This window comes from Spermophilus citellus (genome assembly GCF_964194105.1).
Source record: "Spermophilus citellus genome assembly, chromosome: 1".
Taxonomy (NCBI): Eukaryota; Metazoa; Chordata; class Mammalia; order Rodentia; family Sciuridae; genus Spermophilus; species Spermophilus citellus.
Window position 1 is genome coordinate 108,330,583 of NC_138182.1, and position 18,897 is coordinate 108,349,479.

The 18,897-nt window shown below is 59.0% G+C and overlaps 1 protein-coding gene across 1 annotated transcript in view; it reads right to left on the bottom strand.

Moving 5' to 3' along the window:
- The window catches only part of LOC308645718 (obscurin-like), a gene marked incomplete at its 5' end in the record, with an annotated part of 148,106 nt that overhangs the window by 35,793 nt on the left and 93,416 nt on the right, over positions 1-18,897 (bottom strand). Inside the window, 24 exon segments of the mRNA XM_081288083.1 lie at positions 359-498; positions 667-778; positions 780-784; positions 1,345-1,415; positions 1,643-1,703; positions 2,131-2,349; positions 2,561-2,659; positions 2,884-2,916; positions 3,544-3,741; positions 4,009-4,127; positions 4,377-4,455; positions 4,670-4,727; positions 6,099-6,460; positions 7,296-7,568; positions 8,122-8,388; positions 9,341-9,613; positions 12,907-12,982; positions 13,167-13,363; positions 13,860-14,132; positions 14,678-14,950; positions 15,077-15,343; positions 15,976-16,242; positions 17,752-18,015; positions 18,466-18,729. Coding sequence (XP_081144209.1) covers positions 359-498; positions 667-778; positions 780-784; positions 1,345-1,415; positions 1,643-1,703; positions 2,131-2,349; positions 2,561-2,659; positions 2,884-2,916; positions 3,544-3,741; positions 4,009-4,127; positions 4,377-4,455; positions 4,670-4,727; positions 6,099-6,460; positions 7,296-7,568; positions 8,122-8,388; positions 9,341-9,613; positions 12,907-12,982; positions 13,167-13,363; positions 13,860-14,132; positions 14,678-14,950; positions 15,077-15,343; positions 15,976-16,242; positions 17,752-18,015; positions 18,466-18,729 — 4,250 coding nt within the window.

The following is an 18,897-nucleotide window of genomic DNA, read 5'->3' on the forward strand; positions in this document are numbered from 1 at the left end:
CCCAGGGTCACTCTGAACAGATGGCAGTGAGAGGGCTGGCTCCTGCCCACGTGGATGGGCGCCTAGACTGTGGTTGCTCACAGCGCCTTGCTGCCCACTGCCCCCTGCAACCCAAGAGGTGGTGGGCTCTGGAGGCAAAGGTGCACTCTCCACAGATGGCAGTGAGAGGGACATCAGAGGTAGTGCTCTGCAGGAACCCACGTGCAGAGACCCTGCCCTCTGCTCCAACCTCTGGTGTCCCTTGGTGTCTCTGGTGGTGATGCCCCTCCCTTGGTAGCACCAGGCCCTTGCAGCCTCCCATCGTCTCTTCAGCAGGTCAGGCCCCAAGCCCTGTTCCCAAGGGTCCCAGCCCACCCACCTCTCCTCGGGAGTCCCCATCCTCTGACTCCGAGGATGACTCCTGGACGCTGGAGGAGGGCCGCGACCGGCCATGCCGGGGGGAGGCAGACGGAGTCTTGGACTCCTCATCACTGTCACCTCCAGGCACCTGCAGCTTGGCTGGGCGAACACAAAGGTTGTGATGTCCCTGGAAGGCTGTCCCCCTACTGCCTACCACCCAGCCAGTCTCCAGGGCTCCCAGGCGCAGAGTCCTAGCTAGGCCCCATGCGAGGACACAGGGTCCCAGCCTCCCCTGGGGACCCTGGATGCCCATCCTGGCCCCCTCACCCTGTGTGATCTTGGCTGACACCATCTCAGTGATCTGGGAGGTGAGTTTCTGTAGGAATTCCTCTGTGCCCACCTCAGCGAGGGACAGGTGGCCATGGGCCTCCTCAGCCACCAGGGCCTCCCTTGGGGGAACAAACACAACACTCTGGGGTCATGCTTCCCCCAAAAGTTCACTGCAATTCTCCTAGGGGCTGATGGTGAGCAGGAGGCCAGGCCCTGGCAGGGAGACCATGAGGTGGTGCCAGCAGGAAGAGACCAGTGAGGTCAGCAGGATGCAGAGCCTGTGACCAGGGATGAGAATGAAGGGAGCAGGTCTGGACAGAAGAGGCAGCAAGTGGCCAGAGAACGGCAAGCACAGCTAAGAGGCAGCAGGTGGCAGGCAGGGCTACAGGCAGATGGTGAGGGAGCTGAGGACAGGGCTGGGCAGGGTCCAGCCTGGCATCAGGCTTGAGGCGGGGTTGGGGCTGTGGGGGCCGAGGTGACTTTGTGGCTCTTCTTAACATCTGGAACCCAAACCTCCACATAGCCCACTGGGCATGGGCCCCCTGACCACAGAGGTCAGAACAGCTCTGACTCCAACCAGAGCTGGGAGCTGGCCATGAGAGGGCAGGGACCTGCCCAGAGCCCAGGCTGCTCAGGTCCAAAGGGCGGCACCCCCTGCACCCAACCCGGGCATACCTTTCCTCTGCCCAGCAAGGCCGGTGAGACCAGCAGACTCTGACATCTGTGCTGAGATGGCTTGGGTGGTCCTGAGGGGAGGAGGGGTGTCCTGCAAGCCCAGCTTGGACCCCACCACTCTGCTCCCCATAGAGGGGGGCCTAGGGGCCAGGACACCACAATCAGGGGCTCCACACCAGACGGGGCCCATAAAAACTTCATTTTATAGTGTGGAGAAGCTGCACAGGGAAGGGGGTGGCCACCCACAGGGCTACGCCACCCTAGCCCCCTGGGTAAGTCAGTCAGGGCACCCACTCACCCCTGTAGGAAGGTAGAATTGAGAGCCTCCTTCATCTTCTCCTGCTCCTCCTCCTTGGGCACTGTCCAGAGATCCAGGGGAAGTATCAGGACCAGTCCTGTACTCCGACACCTTGAGTCCTGGGCTGGGACCCCTACCCAGGACATCTAGACCACCCTGGAGGCCCTGCCTGCACTGTCCCTAAGAAACCCTGGCAAGGGTCTATGCCTAAGCCCACCTCCCTGTCCACTCTCAGCACTTGGTCACCCATGGGGTTGGGGGACAGGCCTGCCCTCCAAGCACCATCCCCCGGAGGGGCTGAACAGAGGGCTCTGGGCAGGGCCCGCAGGCCATCTGTGCACCATGCAGGCAGGGCTGAGGTTCCAGGCCAAACTGGCCTGCACCACTGGGCCCAGACTGCTCTTGGGCTCTGCAGGAGAAGGATCACAGGTGGGTGAAGGCCATACATCCCAAGCTGGTCCCTCACCACACCCAGGCTCCCTACTCACGGCCTGAGACATGCAGGCTGGCAGAGCAGAGGGCCTGGCCAGCGGCGTTGGTGGCAATGCACGTGTAGGTGCCCTGGTGTTGCCGGCCCACATCTAGCAGGACCAGGCTGTGCTGCTGGGCAGAGATGGCCATAGTGTAGCCTGGGGTGTTGGGGCCAATCCACAGCACGCCTCTCTCGGCCTCCTCCTTGAGCCAGTGTATGGTGGGGGCCGGGCATCCTGTGGGCAGGAGAGGGCTCAGTGGGTACACAGCCCCACTGGCTATGGGCCTTCAGAAGAGGGTGCTTGGCCAGAGTGATATGAGGGGTGGAGCAGGAGGCCATGCAGGGTGGCATGGGTGGCCTGTGGGAGGGTGGCATGGGTGACCCGTGGGAGGGTGGCATGGGGGCCCTGGGGGGGTGCTCTTTCTCCCGGGAGTGAGGATGCCCACCTTCCACCTTCACCGAGAATGTGATGCTGGAGCCCCTCTTCACTTTCTTGGGGGTGAACCTCTCCAGGATGCGGGGTGGCACCAATTGCTCACACACATCTGTGAGAGCAAGGACAGCCATGGGGACACCCGGCACCCCTCCTTCAGCTCCCATGTCCTGATGTCCTTGTTCTGGGAACCCCAGGTAGTTCTCTGCCACCTGTGCCTGTGGCCCCAGAGAGCCCTCTTCCTGCACCTCCACCACTACCAGGCCCAGGGCTGGTCCACTCTGGCCTCATGCCCACAATCCACCCAGCCTCTGTCTGCCCACAGGGCCATCTCACCTGATGCTGACTTCTCTTCTGGTTCATCAGGACCTGAAAAGTGCAGAGGGAGTCAGATGTGCAGCACGCACAGATTCCCTTGCTTCCCTACACGTGGGAAGGTCCTGGTCCTACTGCCCAGTGGGGGGACCTGGGCATGGCCCCACCCATGGTCAAAGGTCCATTACCCTGCCTGAAACCTTGGCCAGGAGGCCAAAGAACTCACACTCCAGTGTACATCCGTGTGACATCCCCACCCTCCCTGTGCCCACTGGGATTCTGGGGCCCCGCCTGGAACCACATGGGCACTGGGAGATGGCAGCTGGGGCTGCACCCTGAGAGGCAGGAGGAGGACCCAGCAACAGTCTCTCCGCAGGACCAGTATGGGTCAAACTGGGAGTCAGCTCTCAGTGCTCAGAACGTTTGGGAAAATAAGGACACAGGAGTTTTCTTGTCAGAGCTGCCACTGGGGCTTTGTGCAGGTCTGCTGGGCCCAGTGTTCGTCTGCTTCCCCTAAGAGCCTGCTCATCACTCAGGGTGTCCAAGCCCCACTGGGCACCCGCTCCTGTGGGGCAATTCTGCCATCTGTGCCACTGTGCATAGGGGCAATGGGCTGGGCCCAGCCTGATGGGGCCTGGCATGTAGTACATGTGGCACTGCTCACTCCTTCAGGGCACACACCTCGGACCAGCAGCCGGGCAGATGAGTAGGCAGCACCAACAGCATTGCTGATATAGGCCGCATACTGGCCAGTGTCCTCCCGGGTGACAGAGACGATCTCCAGGGTGTGCAGTGTCTTCTTGTCAGCCATGCGAATGTGGGCAGATGTAGACAGGGGCTGGCTGTCTTTGAACCAGTACAATCTGGGGACTGGGTAGCCTACCCCATGGAGGAGAGTGGTCAACACAGGACCATTCTCAATGGGCACTATACTCTTTCGATGGGAGACAGACAAAGGCCCAGAAAAGAGGTTGCTCAGAGGCCAGCGAGCCTCTGGTGTGGGGGTGGGGTGGCAGCCTCCTGTTGCCCAGCAGCAGGCACACATGACCTCTTGACCTCCACTGGTCAGGCCCTTCCCATGTGTGACCAACGGGAGACAGCTCCTGGCCTCCCTCCAGCTACAGTGCCCACTCCCCAGCACCTTACCTTTCACCTTGAGCTGAAATTTGGCCAGCCATGTACCAGGGGCCACCTGGAGGTCCCTCAGCTCCTCCACCACCTGGGGCAGCTGCCCCTCATCTGATTCGGTTCCCTCTTGCTCCCGGCTGGCAAAAAAGACAAATAAGGGGGTAGCCATAAAGTGGAGCAGGCTGAGGGTCCATGCGGGAGGACCCACGGGGTGAAGGTCAGAGGCGGATGGGTTTGAGGTTCCCTGTCTGCTGAGTGGAGGGGCAGAGGGACAGAAACGGCCAGGGTCTGACTGAAAGCTGCAGGCTTGGGAAAGTCAATCTAAGCCACCCAGCCCAGATCACCACTTCCCGGGAGGCCCTGGGCCGCTGTCTGTGTGGCCCCACCTAGACAGGTATCCCTGGGCACTGAAGTAGGATGAGGTCTCCGTGGCGTCGGCGGCAGTGTCGTAGTCTGTGCTGGTCACTGGGGAGGAAAAGTGAGTGGAGGAGGCTCAGGACTTTGGGATTTCAGGGGGACGCGCCCTCCTGGGCCTGCCCACCCCTGCTGTTCCCAGCCTCGTTCTTCCACACCCATAACTAACTGCAAGCCTCTTAGGCCCAGCACAAAATGTCATATGACCTGAGTCTCCAGGAACAGCAGACAGGTACAGTGGCAGAACCTTCTGGTTCCATCCTACCAGGGCACGAGAGGTTGGAGACACAAGCCTCAAAACCAAGAGAAAGAGACTTGGATTTCTGACCAAGAAGGGGCAACAAGCTGGACTTCCACCACTGTGGGCCAAGCGAGAGTCCCCAGAGTGCCCATGCTGAGACACTACCCCAGCAGGATGGTTGGGAGGTGTGGCCCTGGGCCTGGGGCCAGTGGGAGCTGAATGGCAGCTGAGACCCCTGGCCCTTCTTGCCACGTTCTCAGTGACGTTCAGGTAAAATTTGGGGACTTTAAAAGATTTCTTAGACAATAAAATGGAAGAAAATAGTCTTTTACAAATGGTGTTGAGCAAGAGTGAACTTGAAGCCTTACCTCACACTCACAAATTCCCTCCAAGGGAATCAAAGACCTCAACTTAAGAGCTACCACCAAGTTTCCAGAAGAAAGCACACATGTGAGTCTTTATGACTCACATTAAGGCAGCACTTGCATAAGTGTGGCGAAGCCCAAGCAGTCAAGAAAGAGCAGAGACCCTAGCCTTCATCAGGCCAGACACGGTGCCCCCAAGTACATGGCCAAGAAAGGGAAAGACCAAGGTCATGCCTCTGATGCAGTCCGGAATCAGGAACACGTGAAGAGCTCTTTCAGCTCTGGAAGGAGACCAGCCATCAGCGCCCACCATGCCACAGCTCCAAGCATACCTGTATGCAGGGGAGCCTCCACCACGACCCCACACACACCAGCAGCAGTTCTGTGGCCAGGGCACCTGCCAGCTGCATGTCCTCTAGCCCAGCTCAGCTCTGACCCTGTTTGCCTGGGGACAGGTCAGGCCCCAAGACAACCTGCTTCAGAGGCTAGTCAGAAGCCCAGGCTCCTCGCTGGGGTGGACCCAGTGGATATAAATCAGGACCCATGGTCTCCCTGGGGCAGGGTTAACCTGCCAGGGCAGCTCACAGAGCCAACCAAGGGTCCTGTTGCCTAGGCTGAAGGTGACTTAAGGACACCTCAGGAGCAGCCAGATGTGAGATCATGTCGGGCAAGCTGTGGTGGGCACAGCCCCTGCCAGCACCTCTATTTCCATCAGGCCGAAGTTCCCTGAGGCCCAGAGCCTGGGCACCCTACTCCAGCTGTGTCACATGCCATCCTGAGTGGATGGGGTGGGGCCCTTTCCAGGCTTCCTGTCAAGAGCCCCCAGCACGTATAGATTGGCAACCTTGCTCCTCCTGCCCACCCCTCCAGGGCCCAGCTTGGACCTCTCCCAGGTACAAAGCAGGGGAAGGTAGGTGGTGATCTGGGGACCATGGCCTCAGGGGGTACTCAGGGTTGAGCCAGGACACATCTGATCAACAGCAGCCCTGAGACTTTAGTGACCTGGCCCACACACCTGCAGGAGAAGCCACCTAGGAATGGAGGGAGCATCCTAAGACTCTGGGGGTGGGACAGATTCATAGCAGGACCCAGCCCAGGATGGTCATCCACCCTGGTGTCAGGAGTGTGACCCAATCTGCAGAGAAGGGACACACCTTCACACACACAAACCACCCACCCAACACCGAAAGTCGAGCTGAGGTCACTGCGTCTCGGGCAGCAAAGGTGACCTCCCCAGAGTGGTGTAGCTGTGCATTGTGTAGCAGCAGGGTGTGGTGGCTGCCGTCAGCAGTGACGGTCCAGTCGTCGTCAGGCTGTACCGCAGTTCCGTTGATGTACCAGGTGGCTTCGCCCACCGGCAGGGCCTCGCTGAGCACGCAGGTGAATCGAGCCTGTGTGCCAGCTCGCACCACCACATCCTTGGGGGCCTCCAGGACTTCCAGGCGCCAGCCTGCAGTCAGGGGTGGAATGAATGCGGGTGTGTAGGAGGGTCGAGAGAGAGCAAGCCCAGCACGGCCCACTGGGTCTCCCACTGAGTGGGAGTGAACAGAGATCCCATCTCCACCAGCTCTCCCTACCTGCAGAGCCCCACGCTGGAGGGGCCTGGGAGACACACGCCCTGCACTGGAAGCTGCACTCCAGTCCTGGGAGCGCTGCCCAGCCCCTGGAGGAGTCTTGGAGACCCTCTTCGGGCTCCCCACATCTCACTCCATTCCCTAGCCGCAGGGCTTGTCTCAAAGACTGATGTCCTGCCTCCAGCCAACTCTCCAGGCCCCGCCCTCTCCTAGGTGTTCACAGAAGGCAGACTCACACCACCCAGCTGGCTCAGTCACAGGCATAGACAAAACCTGTCCTCATGTCCCAACAGCATGCCTGGCCCTGCTGCTGCGCAGGTACACTCCCCCTATGCCCCTGCTGATGGAGGCCTCCCTGGTCCTCGGCCCCTGTCCCCTCCCTCTTGGGTTCTCTTGGCCATGGGTCCCCCAGAAGCACAAGCTCAGCAGCAGCATGCCCTGATCCAGCAGCCGTGCAGGGCCCCAGCACTCTCCCAGAGGCCACCAGCCCAGGTGGAGGACTCTCCTGCAAGCTGCTCCTGTCCCAGGCCCCATCCCCTGAGTGAGCAGTCCAGACAACTCTTTTTGGAGGTAGAGTGGGGGTTCCCAAGGAGCAACTTCCCTTCTGGTGGGAGAGTCCTGGAAGCCACCTTGGGCTGCCCAGAAAGTGGCCCAACCTCCTGTGGGAGAGGTCTCACCCACCTCCGCCCCGCCAGCTCTCATTGCCATTACCTCTGACGGTGAGGAAAGCAGAGGTGACCATGTCCCCAGCCAGGAAAGTCACCCGACAACTGTCCTGTGGCCTCAGGTTTTTGAGCAGCAGTAGGTGTCGCAGGCCGTTCTCGAAATATACCACCTCCGCGTTCTCCGAGGTGTGCACGGGCTCATCGTCCAACAGCCAGGTGTGGGCAGCCACCTCAGGACGGGACAGCTGGCACTCAAACAAGGCCTCCCCGCCCTCAGGCACATCCACATTCTCCAGGCCCCGGACCACAGTGTTCTTGGCTGTAGGGAGAGCAAGGCTCAGGGACTGCTGACCTCACTGTCCCTTGGGAGAGCCAGCAGCTTCAGGAGGGCGGCACCCAGGCCTGTAGTGTTCCCTCCACACCCTGCCCACCCTTTGGGAACCTCACATCAACAGTGGTCTCCTGACCACAGGAAACTCACAGGTGTTCACAGACTGCAGACTCACACCACCCAGCCAGCTCAGTCACAGGCATGGACACAACTCTGTCCTCGTGTCCCAATAGCACTCCTGGCCCTGCCACTGCTCAGGTATACTCCCCCCATAGCCCTGCTGATGGAGGCCTCCCTGGTCCTCGGCCCCTGTCCCCTCCTCCCTTTCAGGTTCTCTTGGCCATGGTTCCTCCCAGAAGCACAAGCTCAGCAGCAGTGCAGGCCCAGGGCAGGTTGCCTGCCACCTCCTGGGCCTGTTCCCACTATGTAGGTCCCCTGCAGTGCGGAGCTGGCTGTTGCTGCCTGCCACTCCACCATTGCTGCATGGCCAGAGCCACGCCAAAGCCGTGCTGGACCTGGGCTGCCCGCCAGGTGGCCTCACCTTGCACTTGTAGCAGTGCCACCACGCGAGTGCCTGCGGCCTCACAAGAATAGATGCCACTGTCACAGGGCAGGGCCGGCCTGAAGGTCAGCCTGGCCACAGTCCAGTCCTGCTCTATGATGACACGGTGCCCATCTGCGTGTACCTCCCGCTCGTCCATCTTCCACGTGGCCTGCACCGGCCGTGAGTATTGGCAGAGGAGTTCGGCAGAGCCACCCTCCTCCACTGCCAGGTCCTGCATGGCACTGACCACCTCCACCGTAGGATCTGTCGGCCAACACGCCGGACACGCATCAGCCCTGAGGAACAGCACCACCATGGCCCACCCACCCCACTCAGTGTTAGTGGCTTCAGCGGCTGCAAGCATGGAGCTTCATGGTGACAGTTTAGCAGGAGCTGCCTGGCATATGGCTAGGAAAGGAACCCACACCGCAGCCCAGAGCCCTCCATCAGACACACCTCACCCATGAGCATAGTGCCTAGGCTTCACCTCTGTCCAGGCAGAGCTCCTCTGGCCCCACATACCTGCTGGCCCCCAGAAACATACACCACTGGAAAGGCTCCTCTGGATGTCCTAGAGCCTGCCCCAGAACCCAGAACCTCTGCCCTGCTTGCTCCTCTCCAGGGGCCTTGCTGCCAACCCAGGGCCCCCATTCCATCTCCATTTGTTGAAATCTCAACACATTTTACATGACAGCACACAGCAGGCACCAGGCAGAGCTGTTGGGAAGAGGCTAGGGAGACCCTAGCAGCTGCTACTCTCCCTGTCTGGCCAGCTCCTCCCCAGAAGGGCACGGATCTCAGCTGAGCTCACAGAAGAGGAGCAGATGTGAGCAGGGACAGGTAGGCCAGGGCCAAGGGCATGGGCCTCCCCTCAGAAGCCCAAAAAGGCTCCCAAAGGGACTGGCCCCCGTGGCTGGGGATGTGCAGCTAACTAGGTGACTGGTGGCCAAGCAGGCGGCAATGCACTGGCCCTACCTGGCAGGTGGCAGTGGACCTAGCCTCCAGCTAGATCTCCCATTCAAAAGTAAGAGCTGCCCACTGTGCCTCCTGGGGGTGCCCAGGGTAGGTGGCACATGTAGAGTGATGCCCAACCTCTGGCTCTGGGGACAGTCCCCACCCTCAGTGCCCATCCTCCCCCTTTCCCCAGGAGCCCGCAGGAAGCATGTGGCAGCAGGAGCAGAAGCACCAGCATGGGGAAGTCCCCAGTGGTCAATACCTTTGACCAATAACTTGGCTGTGGAGACCAGGGGCCCTGTGCGGAAGGTGACGGTGCCTGAGTCGGCCACCGCCAGGCCCGAAAGTGTGAGGGAGTGAAAGGTCCCATCACGCACAGTGATGGCACTCTGGGGGCTGTCCTGTAGCAAGGTGCCATCCAGCCACCAGCGGGCCTCTGGCCCACCCGCACGAGACACCTCACAGGAGAACGTGGCCACCTCCCCTGCGAAGACGTCCACACTCTGCAGGCCACGGACCAGGCACAGTGCAGCCTCTGCATAAGAGGGCAAGAAGGAGGGCTGGGTCCATCCCTTAGAGGCTACCTGGGGCTACTGGTGCAGGTGTGTCCTATGATAGCAGGTTTTGTCTTTATGCCCAGTTCCTGGCCCAGAGCTCCTAACCCAGCAGAATCTCCTGAAAATGCTGCAAGTCCCTTCGTTATATATAACAGGATCTTTTTTTCTTTTAATGACACCTGAGATTATGTTAATAGGGTGACTCAGGCCCAGCCCTGAGACAGCTTCAGGAAAGGACTGGTCACCAAGAAGATCAAGTGATTACAGGGTTACAAGGTTCAGCCCCATCCTCTGAGAAAGCAGGGTGGTTGGACATCAATCTCCATAAGACAAACTCTTAACAAGACCAGATGAGCTTCCACAATGCTGAACACAGGCTGGGAGGGCAGCGTGGAGAGGACATGGAATCTGTGTCCTTTCCCATTCTTGTCTTTCACCTGGCTGTCCCTGAGCGGGATCCTCTGCAACAAGCTATCCAAGATGAGTGTGTCCCTGACTTCTGTGAGTTGTTCTAGCAAACTGGTCAATCATGAGGAGAGGACAGTGGGAGCCCTCACTTGAAGCCACTCAGAAGTTTGGGTAGCAATCTGAGATTTGCCATTGACATCTGAAGCCGGGGAAGCCTATGGACTGAGCCCTTAGCTTGCAGGGTCTGTGCTAAATCTGGGTAGATAGTGTCAGAACTGAATCACAAGACACCCAGTGGGTGTCCACTGGAGAACTGCTTATGTCTGTTGGGAGTGTCTGGTCAAATGTTCTAGGTTGAGGAAGTATGACAGGAAGAGAATAGTGACCGTTCTCTAGAACAGATGTCAGAAATGGGATGTGCTGGCCTAGTTCTGAGACTCACTGGTGTGGGGCCACCCTGGGGCCTGCTGGCACCATCCAGACCAAAAGGATGACCTGAGCCCTGGGGTCTAGAAATCCACCCTCATCACAGAGGGAGGCACAGAGGCCACCACGGTGAGCCCAGCTCACACCCCATCAGAACACTACAGGTTTCACCCAGAGGAGGCCATGCCATGCATGGTACCCTGATCCATCAGGAGAGCAGACAAGCCCCAAGCCCCATGACTGGGGCTCCTTCTAGTGCGGATGCCTCGTCTGACCCAGGTTAGGGCAGGAAGCAGAGGCCCCAGCACCTGCTTCTCCCCAGGGGTGGTGGCTGGCCTCAGAAGGGGACCTCTCTGTCCTTGGGGGCACCTTCAATCCCAAGAGGGCACCTCATCCAGTTTTCCTCTGAAGTCCCTCAGCACCAGGGTTCAGGGCCCTGATGCTGGATCCAAATATTCCTGTCCCTGTCACACAGAAGGTCCAAGCTCAGGGCCTTCCCAGATGAATCATGGCTGCCCTCCCGTGCCCTCCATACAGTCTCCATCCTGTCTACCTCCTGATGGACACTCAGGGTGGTTGGAGGAAGAGGATACCAGCATCCACGTCTAATCCTCCCATCCCCACAGGCCAGCCAGTAGGACCAGACAGAGACTTCTTCCACCACCTGCTGCCTAGGGCCAGGCAGGGAGGATGTCACCCCCACCCTGTGCTTCTCTGAGCGCTTTCCACAGGCCATCCTGGGGCCTCCTTGTGAAGACAGAGACACTGTTCAGCTTGGTAAGGCCTAGATGCCTTTACCCCAGGAGGCAGGTCACAAGGGGCAGGTGGGAGTCACTGGCAGACACCAGAGCCCATCAGGACAGTGATGTGCGGGGCAGCCCCCATGCCCACCCCAGCAAGCCCTCCCTCAGAAGCCTCTCCACACTCCTCCCCTTCGATGCACCCCACCAGCACCTGCCTTCCCCAAGTGTACATCTGCACCTCCTTCTCCTGCTCTGCCAATTCTTGGGTCTTGCTCCGAGCAACAGTTCCCAGGCCTGCCTATCACACCCCTACCTGGACATCCATTCACATACCTAAGCCCAGGGCCCTCCCCCTGAGATCACTGTCCTGATGCATAATGAGCCATCTTTCCCAGGCAAGGGACACAGAGCCATGTCACCCCCACATAGTCATCGCCCCAGGAACACACAAGGCCCTTCCTGCACTGCTCCCATTCAGGAAACCCATGACACTTCATCTTCATCACTCAACCTAAGGCACTAAGCAGCCTTTCCCAGCCCCCAGGCCACAGAGCTGACCATATCTGTCTATTCTTTAGGTTTCTGGGGAGGAGAGCATGAGATTCAAACATACACTGTCTCCATGTCCAGCTCCTCCAAGCAGACGGGGAATCCCTGAGGGCAAAACTACCTTTGGACCTCAAGGTCCAGGACTTGACCATGGTAGGGGCTTGCTCAATGGTGAGTAGATAAGTGGTTTGATAGTGGCTGGTAGATGTTTGATGGGTGGATGGATGGATAGTTAATGGGTTAGTGGATGGACAGAAGGATAATGAACTGGTGGTAGATGGATGAATGTGTGATAAATGGATGGACAGAGGATGAGTGGAAAGGTATGTGGATAGCTAGATATGGAAGATAGGTAATAGATGAATGGAAAGTGGAGGGATAGATAGATGGATAATGGGTACATGAGTGGACAGTGGACAGATGGTGGTAGTAAATGAATGAATGGTAGATGGATGGATGGTTGATAAATAAACGTATGGATAGAGATGGATGGATGGGAGGGTGGATGGAGAGGTGGTTAATGGGTGGATGGATGAATGGATGATTGGTGTGGACTGATGGGACCAGTCTGAGAGCCAGGAATACGGTAGCAAGGGAATGCACTCAAGAGTGACCTGTGGAGTCAAGGTACAATCCAAGTTGAAGATTCCTAAAGTCCTGTTTGCATTCTGGGGCCATGTGCACCATGCCTGAGTCCACACAGGTGTCACGCATCAGCTGTTGTATCCACATCTTTGAGCTTGTGTGGTATGCAAGAGCGTTTCAACATGGATGTGTGTGGGCCCACATGGACCATATCAGAAGGACAGGCATTGGAAGATGATGTCCAGAAGACCCTGTCTCCACCTCAGGGTCCAAGGCAGCAAGGCTCTCCTACAGAGAATACCAATCCTGGCCTGTGCTCCCCCCATACACAGCATTCCTCAAGATCTTCACCAGCCTACCCCACTCCATGACTTGAGGGATCAAGGACTGGAAAATTGCCAAGTCTAGGGTTTCTTCTCCACACCAACACACACACACACACACACACACACACACACAGACACTCACACACACACCAGCTACCACTAGGCAAGATGCTGTGGTGCCCAGAAAACAGGCATCCACAGGCCAGGGCCTAGGTATAGGAGAGAGCTGCCCACCTGTGACTTTCAGCTGGGCTTCTGAGCTGCATGAACCCACTTGGAAACTGATGGTTCCCGCATCTTCAGGGGTCACCTGAGGACACAGGGAGGAAGATGCTCAGCCCTGGCCAACTCATCCTGACAGGAAGGACTGGTCCATCTAGCCAGCCCCCAGTGATGGGGCTCATCACCTCCCTAACCCGACCCCCTAGTGGAGGGTCTTTCTGAATGGAGCTGGAACCATCCCTGTCCAAGTGGAACAGGTCCCAGAGCCCCACCTTGTGCAGGGTGAGCAAGTGAAGCGTGCCCTGCTCCACGGTGATGTCATTCATCTCGTTGGCCTGCAGAGGTACCCCTCCCAAAGCCCAGCGGGCTTCCTGGCTTGCAGCTCTGGACAGCCGGCACCGGAAGTGGGCATCCTGGCCTTCATTCAGCTGCATGTCTTGCAGGGGTTCCAGGATGGTCACCTCTGGGACTAGACACAGGGTAGGCATGGGTGTCAGCCTCTGTGTCCAGGATGCTCCCTTCTTTAGCATAGCTTCCATATCCTGGGGGTCCTCCCTGGTGACCCCACCCCAATTCCTGAAGACAGTACATGGGGGTGTGTTATCAGTCCTTCCTCTAGCCAGGGTTCTGACCAAAGGGAAATGCCAAGATGGCTGAAGGCTGGGGCGGCCAGTCTGCAATGACCCCTCATGAAAATCAGGAGAGGGAAACTGGAGCTTTAAAACTGGTAAGCTCTGGGAAGCCCACCACTGCCTGCTCACCAGCATGACTCAGTCTTCAGTCCAGAATCATTCTGTCCTGACTGGGGCTACTAAGAAATGGCCAGTTCATAGTCCCTCTCTCTACCAACACCCAAGGATCCCAAAAGCAGGGACCCTTGCTGTCCACTTCTGTCCCGAACAGAGGCTGGGCCAGGACAGCCTCCCAGGGGCAGTGATAGGGCAGGCCCACCCAGAGCTGGCTACCTCTGACAGTGAGCTGAGCAGAAGATGCATGGCTGCCCACATGGAAGGACACGGTGCCAGCGTCCTCAAGTGTCACACCCTTCAGCTGGAGTGTGTGGATGCAGCCATCCTGAACAGCCACCTCTGTCACCTCGTTGCTCTGCAGTGGCAGGCCCTGGAGGCGCCACTGCACATCTGTGGCCCCAGCCCGTGACACCTCACAGCTGAACTCCACATCCTCGTCAGCCTGCACTTCGGCATCAACCAGGCCCCTCACGATGGTCACCTCAGGCTCTAGTGGGTGGTAAGAAGGGTCCCTTTTCAGGCTGGGCCAGCCCCAGTGCCCCTCTAGAAAGCCTTCCTGGCCACCTAACACTCCTCTGCCTTGTGTGGCATTTGCCAGCTGCTTCACTCAATGAGTCTAGAAATAGCTGGGGCAGCTATCTCCCCAAGGCCAAGGGTACAGCTCTGGTTGCAGGACAGTGGATAGATGCCCTGTTTGGCTCCAACATTGCTGCAGGCCCAGTCCTGGCCAGGTCACCGGGAAAGTAAAACCTTCAGGAAGAGCAGGTAGGTGCCAGAAAGGGCCACCAGGCCAGCTCAGGCCAGTCTGCTGCCAGCTGGGGGGCAGGAGGGAGCACAGCCTTCAGTGCTGCAGGCTTCATGCCTACCCCCATAAAGCCCTTCTCTTGGAGGATCAGAATGGGGGTGGAGTAGCAAGAAGAGAGCCTATAACCTGAGGGACCTCCACCACCCTGTGAGCTGCACTTGTCACAGCCAGGATGCCCCCAGGGGAGCTGTCAGGAAGAGGGTGTGGCACGAGGTCCTGGTTGGCTCACCTCTGACCCTGAGAGAGGCCAAGGTTTTCTGGCCACCCACCACACAGGCATACTCTCCCGTGTCCTTGGTCTCCAGCCCATGGACCAATAGCTCGCACATGGCCCCTTGGCACCGCATCTCATATTTGGGGCCCACAGGCAGCTCCACGCCCTCCTTTAGCCACTGCACAGGGGCCCCTGGCTCAGCCTCGCTCAGCTGGCAACAGAGCCGAGCCACGCCGCCTGCCTCCTGCTCCACGCTCTGCAGCCGGGTCTTGAACTTGGGCTTGGGGGCTGAGGGACAAGAAAGGAAAGCTTAAGACTGCAGGTTCCCACCTCATGTTCGCCTTGAGCAAGGTGCCTGCCCACCCCTGAGGTATGAGGCTGCTGGGGAAGCACAAGGGCCGGTGGGCAGCTCACAGCGGATGGAAAGAGAGGCTGTGGTCTGCGCCTGACCCGCATCGCAGGTGTAGTCTCCCGCATCTTCCTGTTCCGCCCCGCGCACCAGCAGCTCGGCGGCAGAGCCCTCCTGTACCATCTGGTACTTGGCGCAGGGGAAGAGCTGCAGGGAGCCCTTGCGCCACTCCACGCTGGCTCCAGCCTGGCTCAGCTCGCAGCGCAGGTGCGCTGTAGCTCCCTCATCCACCTCTAAGGCCTCCAGCTCCCCGAGGAACCGCACGGGCGCAGCTGCTGGGCAGGAAAGAGAACATGACAGCGAGACCCTGAGCATTTAAGACCCAGAACCGTGTAGGTGAAGAACCACATCCGGGCAAATCCTGAGTCGGACCCACAAGGCATACCCTTGGGAAGAAACAACTGGGGAACTGCATGGGGCAGAGGCAATACCGGCCAGCAAAGCTACCAGAAAGGGAGAGACCCAGGGAAGCGAGGTCCTGGAGCGGATATAGAGAAGCGGAGCACACGCGAGCGGCTTCGCACAGGGGCAGGACCCCCGCACTACGGGGAGGGGGCGGGATCACAGCCACCAGGAGGAATTGGGGGACTGCACAGGAAGAGGCGCCCAACGGGTAAGGGAGAGAGAAAGAGGAAAGGTTAGGTGGTGCTCCCTGTCTGTCCTGGGATCTGGGAGGAACAGGGCCTTGTCCACAGCCTTGTCCTTTGGTCTTGGGGCGCAGGGAGGAACTGGGCGGGCAGAACCACGAGGTGGGAGGAGCGAGCAAAGTTATTAGGGCAGGTCCGCCGCGCCCCACTGAGCCGGGTCCTCTCTGCTGGGACCCCCCCCCCCCTCAGGTTGCAGCCTTGAGGGTCAGCGGGGACTCTGCACCCACGCTAGGCTTCGCCCTGTCTTGTGAAGTCACCTGTGACTGTGAGGGTGGCGCTGGTAGCCTGGGAGCCACAAGCACAACTGTACTCGCCGGCGTCCTCGCGGCGCAGGTCCCGCAGCACCAGCTCGGCGGTGCAGCCTCGCTGCTGCAACTCCCGGCGCCCATCAGCCTGCAGCTCCAGACCGTTCTTGCTCCAGACTACAGTGGCATTGGGAAGGGACAGCTCGCACTGCAACCTGGCTGTGGAGCCCTCCTCAGCCTGCAGGCACTGCAGGGGCTCCCGGAACACAACCTGTGGAACTGCAGATGGGGAGGAGGCAGGGTCAAGATCAGGCACACAGCTGGCCAGAGCTGGGGAGCCCAGCTTCTCCCAGCCCCTTGGCCTACCTCCACAGGACGGGTCTATGTAAGGAGGGAGGTGAGGAAGCTGGGGGCAGAGCAGAGATCTGCCACAGGCTTTTCTAATGGCAGCCTCCCCCTCAGAACCTCTAGCCTTGCCAGAGGGATGTGTCCCCCTTGGACCACCAGAGCAGGGCCAAGTCCAGTCATATAGTCATTTGGCCAGCACAAGACCTTGTCCCACTCCCACCAGACCCCAGGGAAGGGTGATTCTCCCCAAGACCACAGGACAAGGCAAAATCCTTCCCAGACTGTGGACAAGGCCCTGTTCCTCCCAGACCCCAGGACAGGGACAGGAGGCTCAGATCACAGGGCAGGGCTTTGTGTCTCCCCAGGCCAGACCCTAGGGCATGGCTGAGTCCACAGGAAAGGCCATAATTCCCCATTGCAGGCCAGGCTGTCCCAGTAATCCCCAGGCAGGATTGTCCCTCATGCCCCTGAGATGCTAAGGGGCAGCAGGTGCTGACTGCCTCACGTGGACACACTGGCAATCAGGGGCAAGGTGCAGAGCCCAGGCTGGGGAACCTCCCTGGGCATCAGAACCCCCAGGGCCCCCAAAAGAAAATCTTGGGCTATACATGGCATGCAGAGATTGAGGAGGAATGACAAAAGGTGATTAGGAAAACAAGGTGGGAACTCTGTCCCTCGTGACAGCTGGCCATATGAGGTCCCTGGGGAGACTGGCAAGGCACTAGTACACTGGGCAGTGCTATGACAGAAATCCAAGCAGGACAGAGAAACAGCATGAGACAGAGGGAAAGGGCACCCTCCCTCTGGACAACAGGTACAGCATGGCCATGGCTGGACACAGAGCAAAGGCAGAAACCCAAACAAGCCCACAGTCATGGGAGGTCTTTATGGTCAGCACTGCCGAGGTCCTCTCCTGCCCACACACGCACGAGTACTCCCCAGCCTCTGCCACAGTCAGGCCCTGGATCAGCAGCTCACAGCCCCCTCCTGCCTCAGCCTGTACCGGGCCCCACCTCTGAGGGTCTCAGACCCCTTCCTCCACTCCACGGGGGCTGCCTTGCTTAGTTCACACCGCAGAGTGGTCGTGGACCCTTCTGTGGCCTCTTGGCTTCTCAGATCTTCTATGAATCTGACGGGCAGGGCTGGGGAGGGCCAAGCGGTCACTGAGAACATGGGGCCACACACTGCCAGAGGACCATGGTGTGGACAGGTGGGTGGTGGCACAGATGAGGAAGGAAGCAAGTAACCACAGAGGAACAGAGTACGCAGTAGGATGGACATGGACACGAGAAGGAGAGGTGAAAGAAGCCCAGGGGAGGATAGGATAGGTGGCCACGGGGCTGCCACAGGAGCTGGGCCGTGTGTGGATGCAGGAGGTAGGAGGCAGAGACAGGGTAAAGACACCAGCTGGAGGTTCACATGGCCACACAAAGTCTTTACCCCTGACTGTCAGCATGGCCGAGGTCCTCTCCTGCCCACATACACACGAGTACTCCCCGACATCTTCCTGGGCCAGGCCCTGGATCTGCAGCTCACACACAGTCCCGTCCTGCCTCAGGAGAAGTCTGTCCCCACTGGTGAGGGTCTTCACACCCTTCCTCCACTCCACAGGGGCCTCTCTGCTCAGCACACACTGCAGCATTGCCGTGGCCCCTTCCACAGCCTCTTCATTCCTCAGACCCTTTGTGAACTTGGCAGGCAGGGCTGGTGGCCAGAAAGACATGGATGCAATCATGCTCTGCAGGCACGTGGAGAGGATGGACGTGGACAACAGAAAGGACATGAAACACAACTGTACATAAGCCCCCTGCTGGGTGTGCTGGGCACCAGGGCCTTCATCTTTCCCCAATGCAGCCTGAGCACATGTGGCCCTGGCCCACTCTGAGGCCTCCGCAGGCCTCCCTGTGAACCTGACGTGCAAGGCCAGGGAGGGTCTGAAACACATGAAGAACCTCAGGTGTGTTGGGGAACTTCAGGGGACAGAACATGACAATAATGAGGACAAGAGACAGACTGACAGACCAGCTGCCTCCGATCCCATGCAGGGGTAAGAGGGTGTCACAGACCCGGAAGAGAAGGTAGACTGAGTGACAGTTGACATGAGGTCAGTATGTGAACACCAGAACACAGATTACTCCGCCACATAGTCTTTACCCCTCACAGTCAATGTGGCTGCTGTCTTCTCCTCCCCACACACGCACGAGTGCTCCCCAGCATCAGTTGTGGCCAGGCCAGAGATCTGCAGCTCACACACAGCCCCGTCCTGCCTCAGGAGAAGTCTGTCCCCACTGGTGAGGGTCTTCACACCCTTCCTCCACTCCACAGGAGCCTTTCTGTTGAGTTCACACCTCAGTGTGGCTGTGGTACCTTCCATGGCCTCCCTGGACTTCAGATTTTCAGTGAATCGTGCAGGCAGGGCTAGGAAGGATCACATGGACAGAAGCCATCAAACCTTCTGCAGGTTCTGAGGTCAAGACCGGAACATCAAGGAAGGAAAATAAAGCAGGACGCCTGGAGGGTCATAGGAGTGGGAGATCCGTGAGGGTCTGAGTGAGGTCCTGAACGCGCCTGCTCCTGATCAGGTGG